The following is a 12375-nucleotide window of genomic DNA, read 5'->3' as shown; positions in this document are numbered from 1 at the left end:
CTTCTCCTCCTGCCTTCAATCTTTCCCAGCACAAGGGTCTTTTCAAATGAGTCAGTTCTTCGCATCAGGTGACCAAAGTATTGGAGTTTCAGCTTCAGTATCAGTCCTTCCAACGAATATTCAGGGATGATTTCCTTTAGGATGGATTGTTTGGATCTCCTTGCTGTCCAAGGGACTCTCAAGAGTCTTCTCCCAACACCACATTTCAAAAGCATCAATTCTTCGGCGCTTAGCTTTCTTTAGAGTTCAACTCTCACATCCATACATGACTACTGGAAAAACCATAGCCTTGACTAGATGGACCTTTGTTGGCAAAGTAATGCCTCTGCTTTTTAATATGCCATCTAGGTTGGTCATAACTTTTCTTCCAAGGAGTAAGCGTCTCTTTAATTTCATGGCTGCAGTCACCATCTGCAGTGATTTTGGAGCCTCCTAAAATAAAGTCTGACACTGTTTCCACTGTTTCCCCATTGATTTGCCATGAAGTGATAATTCTCTCTGGTCCTTTAATCTTGCTTCAGGTGGTTTCCTTGCTGTTCTCCCTTCTTTAGCAACTGTTCTGCCATCTGAGAGAAAGTCAGGGAGGCTGGAGTCTTGCCTATAAGAAATGGGGGACAAAAAGGCCTCCATGCCCAGGAGTCCTACAGACAATAAAACAAAAATCAAGATCTACTCTTGTAAAACGACAGATAGTCTGAAAAATGGCAGCCTTTCTATCACTGAGCCTCAGTTCACTGCGAAAGGCCTTCTCTCTTGGTCAAAACGGAGGAAGTGGGATGGGTAGGTTTCTGCTTGTATAGGCTCTGTTTGCACCAGTACTTAACAGCCTCCCAACTCTCTTGCTTCTTTGCTTATCTTACAGACAACATGTAGACCATTTTAAATTAAAAGCCTTCCCTGACTGATTTCCTTATGGGAAAAGGGGAGAATGAACATGATTACTAAGTTTCAGGTCTAAGTGGCAGACCTCTAGTTCCAGACTGTTCAAAAGCCATAGTCACACAGACACAGCTTTCCCCAATCCCCATTCCTCCTTAATTAGTAGTGCTTTAGGCAAAGGCCTTCAGCAGTAGAAGTCAATGCCCCTCTGGGAGGTACTTCATGGAAATTTGCATTTCTGAGACTGGGGAACTGACTCAAATTCATCTTTTTCTTCTAGAGGCTGGCAGCAATTGCAGTGTAAAACGTTAAAATACTGGTGAAAAATTAGGAATACCTTTCAAGATGTAGAATTTGGGGATATGAAGTCTAAATACTGCCCTCCAGTCTTGTCAACCTTTTCCATACCATCATGGAAATTTAAAGGCCTTCCAAAATGACAGTTTTGGTTAAGTTCTAGAAAGACCAGGCATTATTTTAACCCAGTAGAAAAAAAAAAGGAACGTAATTTTACAGTTTGCCTGATAAAAGGTAAAGGACTAAATTCGTCACTTGCTTCAATACTTCAATATTGATTTTACTTCAACATTCAATATAGTATTTTACCTAAGGACCTGTTGATACCTTAGGTTAAAAAAAAAAACAAAAGCTTAGCACCGGCATGCATAACTACTAAGTCAATTTGGATGCAGGATTCCGAGATGAAGGACTTCGAGGTGCAAACCATTATGGCAAATCGTTGTTTCCACGGTAGATTTTTTTGGCCTCTTAAGTAGCCCTTTGCCTGGTCTTTTTGAATTGTAGGCATAGGTCAGAATGAAATAAAAAGAGCGTATCTGATTTAATAGTTACTAAGTTCTGAAATCAACTATACCTTGTCTATAATAACAGCCGACAGTTTAAGAAGTTCATACTCTTCCAAGCCAGTAGCCATGGCAAGAGCCCCTTTCACTCGGCAAAATTGCAGGGAAAACGAAGAAATACTTAAAATATATATACATGCCAAAGAACTGGAGTTAAGTTGTTAGGCTGTGTAAAGCTTCGGTGACTCTCTAAAGGAAGTTAGGAACTGGGGTCTAGGCGCTCCGGTAACAAAGAAGAAGCAGAAAAGTAGTGGAGGTTGCCAAGGCTCACGAGCACTCTTTTATCTTTGATTGGCGGAACCACTCAGACTTTTCTTTATGGCGTCACCAACTACCTGCCGGTAGAAAAGCCCCGTCTACGTGACGTCACGCCGCGCTGACCAATGAAAGGCCTCAGTCTGCGGGCCCCGAGGAGGTTTGTGGGCCCTTTTTTGTGAATGAAGCTCCACGGAACAGCCCTCCTGGGGTCCCCAGGAGCCGCGGCCCGCTGTGCTCCGGCGCCTCGGCTGCAGCGTCAGTGGCCGCGCTCGGCTATCCCGAGCAGCTCCAGCCGCTGGCGGCAGCGCCTCGCCTCGGCCGCGCCAGCGGGCTGCGGGCACCTGGGGGCGGGCTCGGGGACGCCGGCAGCGGCAGGAGGCGCTGTAGCCAGGGCTGCTGCGCGGGTCTCGCGGCGGCCGCAGGAGGGAGCGGGGCAGGCGCGGTGGGCCAGGCCCCTCCTCCGGCTCTCGCGTGGCCACCTCCCGCCGGGCTCCGCCAGCGCCTGCCGTCGCCGCAGCGCCGCTCCGCGCCCGCCGCCCCGAGCGCCCGCGCGCGGGGTTGGCGGGGGCTTCGGCGGGCTAGTGGGCGCGCGAGGCCATGGTCGTGGTCCCCTGACGGGCCGCGGCCGCCTCCATGAAGCGGAAGAGCGAGCGGCGGCCGAACTGGGCCGCCGCGCCCCCCTACTCGCGGCGGTGCTCGTTGTCCTCTCCGGGAGTGAAGAAGAGCCGCAGCTCCACGTCGCAGGAACTGCACCACCTGGACCAGCAGGACGATCTGTACCTGGATATCACCGGTGAGCCGGCACGCGAGAGCATGGCGGGGCGCCTGGGACACGCGGCACCCGGCTTGGGGGGTCCTAGCCCACCCACCCAGGGCAGCAGAGGCGTCTCCCAGGGCCCGACTGACACGCCTCCACGCCACCCCCTAAAAGCACTAGTCGGCCACACCCCCTTCAGGAGCCTGGCTCTGGGAGCGCCCCCCTACCCCGAGTTTCCATCTGCGTTTGTTGAGAGCTGTAACTTTATCTGTTTTGCATCCTCCTACCCTAGCAGGATGGCCCGAGGGTCACCTTTCTAAATTGCTGGCGTCTGTTCGGCGCCTCGGGATTTTCCTAAATTCGAGTTGATACCGCCTCCTGGGTTGCAAGCTCGGTTGGCCCTTAAGGAGTCTGAACCTCCGAGTCACTCCAAAGGATTCCCCGAGCGCGCTGAACGCGCCGGCACCGGAGCTGCAGTGTTTATTTGGCGTTTGCCAAACCTCCGCTGCTCTGTGGGAAATCCCGTCTGGGGCGGCGTTCCTTGGCCGGGCGCGGAAGCCAGATCCTCACCCTGGTCCTGATTGCACTCGTCCTCTCCCCAGAGCGCGCACTAGCACATCCCAGACCTCGGGCTAATTCCCCTGTCTTGCTTCTGGAAGGAATGTCACGTTGATGGCAATTGAACCGTTCAGTGTGATGAATGCCCAGAGTTATCAGTTCTGAGAATTACAGGTAGAAAAGCAGCCGTTTGATAGCTGCTTAATTATTAGTGCCTCTTGCACAATTCTTGAAGACTTTATAAATCCAATTTGGGAGCCGTAGGGTTTGCCAGGATTGACCCTGAAGCTGGTGGAAGGCGTTAAATGTGATGATGTATGTGGAAACGCTTTGTAAACAGCCCAGCTTAGTCTACATTTTGAGGAAATTTTCAGACTGTTTTCTGTGGCGTGGAGTGTGTAAACCTCGGTGTGTAGGGTTTTTATTGATGTAAACTGTTTCCCGCTCATAGCCTTTATAAACCAGGTGAGCTGGAGTGGTCAGAACATTAATTTAGAAAATGTTCAAACACAGAAATTTTTAGAAATGTTTTTTTAGATTGATGGGCAGTTGGAAACTAAGGTCCGTTTCACAGAAAGCAGAGTGTAGAGCGGAAGGTTTCTCGGCGTTGAATGAGAGGCCCCTGGGGACTGGAGGAGGCGGGAGGAGGAAGGGGTTGCGCTAAGTCCGTATCATCACTGGACCTGCCCAGCTCCCCCTTAACGCCTGGCGCTGTGGGAGGTGAAGCCCTCTTGCTTAGGCTGCACCCAGCTCCCACTGATGTGCACTGCCGAGGAGATGGCCCGGGTGAAGGATCCCCACAGTCCTTATGTCTTGTTATGTATACCCCTTCGAAGGACCTTGTTGAATAGCATTTGATTTTAGTACAAGTACAGGAGGAGTATTATATATATAGAGAAGTTGGTCTCAGCAACCGGGTGTCGAAACCTGGAGGCAACTTACACTGCTAGTCTCTTGTGAATCCTTCTAGAAATAGACTGGTATTACATGTATACATTCTCTACGGTACCTAAGCACCGCAGCATACAGTACATTGTTTTGCACGTTGTTTTCAGTGTTTCTTAGCAAAAAGATTGTTCTGTATTAGTACATGTAGAACTGCCTCATTTGGTTTTAAATACTGTGTAGACCAAAATAGATATGAAGTATAAAACCATAAAATAGAATATGTGGATTTAAATGTATACATATATACCTTTGAATGTCTATGTTTAAAAGGAAGTTTCTGTCAGCGAAGTCACTGGAGTAAATTTTCCTTCTTTATGGAGAAAAAAATGCAGTGTGGCTTGCTGTCCTGAGGTAGTGATCAATGAATTAATGTCAGAAAATATCACCAAGCAGAATATTGAGGCAAGAATTGGTGCACCATATATAATCAGAATACTCTTATTTAGATTACAAGCCCAGATAATGGAAGGGTCCAGTCTCGGTAAGATTAACCCAGGGGGTTAAGGAAGTGAACTTCCCTTAGAATTCCTCCATGTGTCCCTTAGTGACAGTCTTGTCTTCCTGGGAAAAATGATACTAAATCAGTTTATTTGGGTGTGGTAAGTAAAGTAACTTAGGATGCAACGTGGGGATTTCTTTTTATTGGGCTTGTAGGGAAGGTTTGAGATCTCATCCTCAGCAAATGGCAACCTGGTACCATCCTTCTCAATTTGTTTTTCCCTCAGTTTTCTGAAAATAGTGTATGCACATTTTTAAAGTCAAAACAGATATATAAATATAATTAGTCTCCCTTTCTGGTAACCTCTTCTTTCCCTTCAGCTTTCTACTCATATTTAAGTTTCTGCAAATTGTGCCATACCAGCAAGAGTATTTTTTGTGTGTGTGTGCTCCCCTCCCCTCCCCACAAGAGTGGTCTTTTTAATGGTTGCATATTGTTGCATTGTAGGGCTTCCCTGGTGGCTCAGTAGTAAAGAATCCGCCTGCTAATGCAGGAGGAGATTTTAGTTTGACCCTTGGGTTGGGAAGATCTGGAGAAGGAAATGGCAATCCACTCCAGTATTCTTGCTTGGGAAATCCCATGAACAGAGGAGCCTGATGGGCTACAGTTCCTAGGATCATAGAAGAGTTGGACACGACTTGGCGGCTAAACAACAAATTGTTGCATTGTATGGCTTAGTTGTCATTTATTTAATGCTAATAAATAAATGGTTATTTGGAGGTTTTCCAGTCCTTACTGCACACAGATAGCATCAGTGTGCTTATCTACCTACATGTGTGACAGTGTCTGTAAACGTGAAGTGGCCAGGCCAAATTTATACAGTTTTATCCATTTGTGAGCGAACTTTTAGGGCAATTATGAATAATGCTTCTACGAACATTCACGTACAAGATTCTGTGTGGACATTTGTTTTGAATTCCTTTGGATATATACCTAGGAGTAGAATTTCTGGATCACATGGTAAATCCATAAACTGACAGACTTTTTTCCAAAGCAGCTGTACCACCAGCATTCTCACTAGCAATTATCAATTATTCCACATCTTCACCAATACTTGTTATAGGATTGTGAAGATTCTTTCCCAGTAGGGTTGGTTTGTAAACATTAATATACATTATTCTGCCCATTCTGCCTTTAAATATATTACTTTTAATTTTTTTTAAACTTTGGTCCCTTGACATTTCTGTTACAATCTGTTTTATCTGTAAGTCGAATTCCCATAGATCCCAGGGTATTTCATGTGTGTACATTTAACGAGGAATGTTTAATTCCTATTTGTGCTCCTCTGTCCCTTGTTACGTGGGCACTGTTTGTCTGGCTCACTTCCTTGATTAACTGGGCACTACTCTTAGAAGGAGCAGGTTGACCCAGGTTTTATTCCTAAGCAGACCCCATCAACTTCTCATTGGCTATTCACTCAGTGCTTGCCGTATGCAGTGGCATGAATTTTACCTGTTTTCCTGCTGCAGTTTCAGTGAATCATGTGAAAGAAACTATATACATTAATGCTAAAGAGAAACTGAGTAAAGATAAGATCCTAATGAGTTATCAGTTAGGAAGCAGGAGGTAGAAGGGAAGTGACAAGGGCTTTTAGTTGAATTTGGAGCTAGCTATCTAGATGAGAGAAATACCCAAGGAAAAAGTGTTGGACACAGTCAGGCTCTTTTTTTTTGGCCACAAGGTTTGTGGGATCTTAGTTCCCCTACTTGAATTTCCTGGACCACCAGGAAATTCCCCACCGTCAGGTTTTTTATTTTCCTGTGAACCTCTTTGAGGCCAGAAATCTGAATCTTTTTGATTGCTATTCTTGTCCCTTAAATAGGACCCTCCATAAATGACATAGCACATTTCCTTTCCTCTTTATTAATATACAAACAAAATTTAAACACTATACATTACTGCATAATCTCTGTGTTTGATAATTTATGGGATTTAATAGTTGGTACACATCTTCAATTTATTTTACTTTAAAAATTTTTTCCAGACTAGTAGAGAAAATTGACAGTAATTAGTGCCTTAAAAGATATTCTTGGTGGTTTGTCTTAAAGAAAAACTTTTTTTCAGTATCTGCCATTATATTCTACTGTTTAAAGAATATATTGTAACAGTAAATAATTTTATTGGAGAAGCTCTAATTGAGGTCAGGGTTGTTATTTAAAAGCATTAATTAATGGTGTATTGGATACTCATCAAATAAAATTGAACTGATACAGCACGGCTCCTCCCCCCTTCTTTTTAGGATTTTAAAAGTCCTACTAGATATCACTAGACAGGGAAAATTTATTCATTAGTTCAAGAAGAATTTACTGAATGCTTATTGTGTAAAATAATCATGCGTATTCATTGTTTGCAGTGATAGAAGCATAGTTTTCTTAATAGAAAAGGAATGCTATTAACCTGGGGCACTGATTAAAGAGGAAATCATTTTTCTTCAAGAGTTTCATGTCCTAGGTTACTGAGTTTTAGTAACTGAAACTCATCAAAGTCTGTAATGTTCATTTTTCTTCTTATTCATGACATGTGTATACTTACTCTGTGCATAGTGTGAATTTATTTTCTTGATTTGTGTACTTGCTTATTTCTTCAGCATCTTTATTTCTGATGGTATCATGTTAGTCATCTGCTTTGAGTCTAATTCTTAGGTAAAAATAAAAAGGCAAACACTTAACATAGCTTCAGTGTTGCTGCCCCATAGAGTGTTCAGGCATAAAGATGAAGGGAAAGTAGAATAACTGGGTTACAGAGACAGTAGGAGTTGACATTCGGCACAGATTAACTGCTCTATGCCTTAGAATGAGAATGGATTTCCCCAAATTTCATTAGGGTTGGAGAGAGCTAGAAGGAAACCACTTTGTGGATTTTTAGGATGGAAGGAAGGCACTGGTGCATACCAGTGACATTTCTTGGATATTTCTGAGATAGTCTCGTGGAAACTCTGAATTGACTGGACTGATGTTTTCTGGAAGATTTTTAAGAGATTATCTAGAAATTTCACAGTTGTCCATTTTTCCCTCTGAGGAATTCGAGATGTAATTTTGGCCAAATTGATGCAACTTCTTTTGGGGAAAGTTTGATTACCTGCTTTTTATTCTTTCTGACAGATAAAGCTACTTCACAGTTATAAATGATTTATTGAAGATCTAGTTATTCCTCTACTACATTGTAGATGATGCAACATAAATAGTATTTATAAATTTGAATTTAGAGAGATGAGTAATTATCTAGTAAACTTGGAAAAATAAGCAAACTACACAATTCAGGTCCTTCCAAGCTCATGCTATTAGGTTGGTACGAAAGTAATTGCGATTTTACAGTGTTGAACTTTCCTGCTTGATATTGGAATATATTCTTAAATGTGGTTATGTTACACATCATTTTAATGTGCATTTCTTGCTTTTTTTTTTTTTTGCTAATGATTTACACAGTTCAGTTCAGTCGCTCAGTCGTGTCCAACTCTTTGCGACCCCATGAATCACAGCACGCCAGGCCTCCCTGTCCATCACCAACTCCCGGAATTCACTCAAACGCATGTCCGGAGTTCACTCAAACTCGTCCAGCTCTCATCCTCTGTTGTCCCGTTCTCCTCCTGCCCCAATCCCTCCGAGCATCAGGGTCTTTTCCAGTGAGTCAGCTCTTCGCATGAGGTGGTCAAAGTATTGGAGTTTCAGCTTTAGCATCAGTCCTTCCAATGAACACCCAGGACTGATCTCCTTTAGAATGGGCTGGTTGGATCTCCTTGCAGTCCAAGGGACTCTCAAGAGTCTTCTCCAACACCACAGTTCAAAAGCATCAATTCTTTGGCGCTCAACTTTCTTCACAGTCCAACTCTCACATCTAAACATGACCACTGATAAAACCATAGTCTTGACTAGACTGATCTTTGTTGGCAAAGTAATATCTCTGCTTTTTAATATGCTCTCTAGGTTAGTTATAACTTTCCTTCCAAGGATTAAGCGTCTTTTAATTTCATGGCTGCAATCAGCATCCGCAGTGATTTTGGAGCCCAAAAAAATAAAGTCTGACACTGTTTCCACTGTTTCCCCATCTATTTCCCATGAAGTGATGGGACCAAATGCCATGATCTTCGTTTTCTGAATGTTGAGCTTTAAGCAACTTTTCCACTCTCCTCTTTCAATTTCATCAAGAGGCTTTTTAGTTTCTCTTCACTTTCTGCCATAGGGTGGTGTCATCTGCATATCTGAGGTTATTGATATTTCTCCTGGCAATCTTGATTCCAGCTTGTGCTTCTTCCAGCCCAGCGTTCCTCATGATGTACTCTGCATATAAGTTAAATAAGCAGGGTGACAGTATACAACCTTGACGTACACCTTTTCCTATTTGGAACCAGTCTGTTGTTCCATGTCCAGTACTAACTGTTGCTTCCTGACCTGCATACAGGTTTCTCAAGAGGCAGGGTAGGTGATCTGGTATTGCCATCTCTTTCAGAATTTTCCACAATTTATTATGATCCACACAGTCCAATGCTTTGGCATAGTCAATAAAGCAGAAATAGATGTTTTTCTGGAACTCTCTTGCTTTTTTGATGATCCAGCGGATGTTGGCAATTTGATCTCTGGTTCTTCTGCCTTTTCTAAAACCAGCTTGAACATCTGGAAGTTCACGGTTCACGTATTGCTGAAGCTTGGCTTAGAGAATTTTGAGCATGACTTTACTAGCGTGTGAGATGAGTGCAATTGTGTGGTAGTTTGAGCATTGTTTGGCATTGCCTTTCTTTGGGATTGGAATGAAGACTGACCTTTTCCAGTCCTGTGGCCACTGCTGAGTTTTCCAAATTTGCTGGCATATTGAGTGAAGCACTTTCACAGCATCATCTTCCACGATTTGAAATAGCTCAGTTGGAATTCCATCACCTCCACTAGTTTTGTTCGTAGTGGTGCTTTCCAAGACCCACTTGACTTTATATTCCCGGATGTCTGGCTCTAGGTGAGTGATCACACCATCATGATTATCTTGGTCGTGAAGCTCTTTTTTGTACAGTTCTTCTGTGTATTCTTGCCACCTCTTCTTAATATCTTCTGCTTCTCTTAGTCCATACCATTTCTGTCCTTTATCGAGCCCATCTTTGCATGAAATGTTTCCTTGGTATCTCTAATTTTCTTGAAGAGATCTCTAGTTTTTCCCATTCTATTGTTTTCCTCTACTTTGCATTGATCTCTGAGGAAGGCTTTCTTATCTCTCCTTGCTATTCTTTGGAACTCTGCATTCAGATGCTTATATCTTTCCTTTTCTCCTTTGCTTTTCGCTTCTCTTCTTTTCACAGCTATTTGTAAGGCCTCCTCAGACAGCCATTTTGCTTTTTTGCATTTCTTTTCCATGGGGATGGTCTTGGTCCCTGTCTCCTGTACAATGTCACGAACCTCCGTCCAGAGTTCATCAGGCACTCTATCTATCAGATCTAGTCCCTTAAATCTATTTCTCACTTCCACTGTATAGTCAGGGATTTGATTTAGGTCATACCTGAATGGTCTAGTGGTTTTCCCTACTTTCTTCAATTTAAGTCTGAATTTGGCAATAACTTGCTGTTTATTTTGTACTATGGATATCAAAAAGCAAATTTAAGTGATTTTCTCATTTGAGTTCAAAATGAATCATAAAACAGTGGAAACAACTCACAACATGAACAAGACATTTGGCCCAGGAACTGCTAATGAACGTACAGTGTAGGGGTGGTTCAAGAAGTTTTGCCGAGGAGACAAAGCCCTGAAGCTTGGTGCCGGCCATTGGAAGTTGACAACAACCTATTGAGAGGATCATCAAAACCGATCCTCTTAAAACTACATTAGAAGTTGCCGAAGAACTCAAGCCATTCTATGGTCTTTGGGCATTTGAAGCAAATTGGAAAGGTGATAAAGCTTGATAAGTTGGTGCCTCAGGAGCTGACTGGAAATTTAAAAAATTGTCATTTTGAAGTGTTGTCTTCTATTCTATGCAACAACAGCAAACCATTTCTTGATCAGCTTGTGACGTGTAACAAAAAGTGGATTTCATAGACAACTGGCAACAACCAGCTTAGTAGTTGTACCGAGAAGAAGCTCCAAAGCACTTCCCAAAGCCAGACTTGCACTGAAAAAGGTCATGGACACCGTTTGGTGTCCTGCTACCGATCTGATCCACTGTAGCTGTCTGAAACCATTACATCTGAGAAGTGTGCTCAGCAAATTGTTGAGATGCCCTGGACACAAACTGCAACACCTGCAGCTGACATTGGTCACCAGAAAGGGTCCAATTCTCCACGACAGCGCCTGACCACACACTGTACAACCAGCACTTCAAAAGTTGAACAAATTGGGCTATGAAGCTTTGTCTCATCTGCCCTACTCAACCTCTTGCCAATCAACTACCACATCTTCAAGCATCCTGACAACTTTTTGCAGGGCAAATGCTTCCACAACCAGCAGGAGGCAGAAAATGCTTTCCAAGAGTTTGTCAAATCCTGAAGCACAGATTTTTTACGCTACAGGAATGAACCAACTTATTTCTCATTGGCAAAAACATATTGATTGTCATGGTTCCTATTTTGTTTAATAAAGATATGTTTGAGCCTATTTGTAGTGATTTAAAATTCAAGGTCTGAAACCACAATTACTTTTTCACCAACCTAATACTTTGCAAGTTGGCTATCATTATAGCCCTGATCTTCCAGGTATTTCATTCCTTCAACATGTAATGAATACCTACTCTGGCAGGCTTCCCCCATCCCTACCTCCCAGCCCCTCCCCCCTTAAGCACTTAAGTTACTGCTGGAGATAGTCCCTGCTCTCATGGAGGTTATGTTTTCTGCCTTATTTGAAAAAATAGAACTTGGAGGGTTTGAAGGAGAACTAGCCTAGGGGAACCATAGTATGCTTGAAATCTTTGGGGAAGAAAAACTGATGGTAGAGTTTTTAAAGAGCTAACTCTAGTAGTTAGGCTCAAGGACACCAGGGAAAGCTGGTGTCTCCCCACTCAAGGACTGAACACAGCTAGATTGTTAATAACCTTTTGGAGCCTGGATTCTCTCCTCTGTTTAAAAAGTCTGCAGAGTTGTTGGGAGAATGAAATGAAAGGGACGCATGTTAAGTGCCTGGCCTGGTGCCTCCATGACAACCAGGGCTCCTAAAATGGTCTCTGGTATACCAAGTGTGCCAGCAGTGAGCAAGGCAGGGGGTATAGCAGGCATGCTGAGACAGTCAGTCATGGTTGGGAGGGTTTCAGGCTCAGAATCAAACATTTCCCTCACACGTGTGCTTGCACAAAAGGTTCAGTGACTCAGAACAGTGAAAATGCAGTGTGTTCCTCTCCCTGCTTCTGAATGTGATCTTTAGGGCAGAAACGCTCCGGATGAGGCTGGCTCAGTATTTGTCAGAGCCGCGGAGGAGGTTTGGCGCCGAGTTGATAATCTTCTCTGCCTTAGGAAAAACGTTAACGGTTTCTCTTCAAAGATTTCTTGTAAGAGGAAGAATAAAACAAAATTCTTCTTAGGCTATTGTTATGTATTTTTTTATACTAAAGAGTTCATATATTGCTTACCATTAAATCGCAGGTCAGTTTATGGGGGTGGAGGTGGGGGTGGAGGAGTTCATCATAAAAAATGCAAAGACCTTATGGGAAAG

At 43.3% G+C, this 12375-nt stretch overlaps 1 protein-coding gene across 8 annotated transcripts in view; it reads left to right on the top strand.

The window, feature by feature from the left end:
• Positions 1-2496: 2496 nt before the first annotated feature.
• Positions 2497-12375, top strand: part of CDC14B (cell division cycle 14B) — a 141667-nt gene continuing 131788 nt past the window's right edge. For all 8 annotated transcript variants that reach the window (XM_088838121.1, XM_088838120.1, XM_088838117.1 and 5 more), the window contains exon 1: positions 2497-2793. In XM_088838121.1, coding sequence (XP_088694247.1) covers positions 2634-2793 — 160 coding nt within the window. In that variant the 5' untranslated portion in view covers positions 2497-2633. The remainder of the gene's footprint in view (positions 2794-12375) is intronic.

This window comes from Moschus berezovskii, chromosome 7, assembly GCF_049115385.1.
Source record: "Moschus berezovskii isolate FMDL1 chromosome 7, NW_MosBer_1.0, whole genome shotgun sequence".
Classification (NCBI taxonomy): Eukaryota; Metazoa; Chordata; class Mammalia; order Artiodactyla; family Moschidae; genus Moschus; species Moschus berezovskii.
The sequence above is the reverse complement of the archived record's forward strand: the minus strand, read 5'-3'. Positions and strand labels throughout refer to the sequence as shown.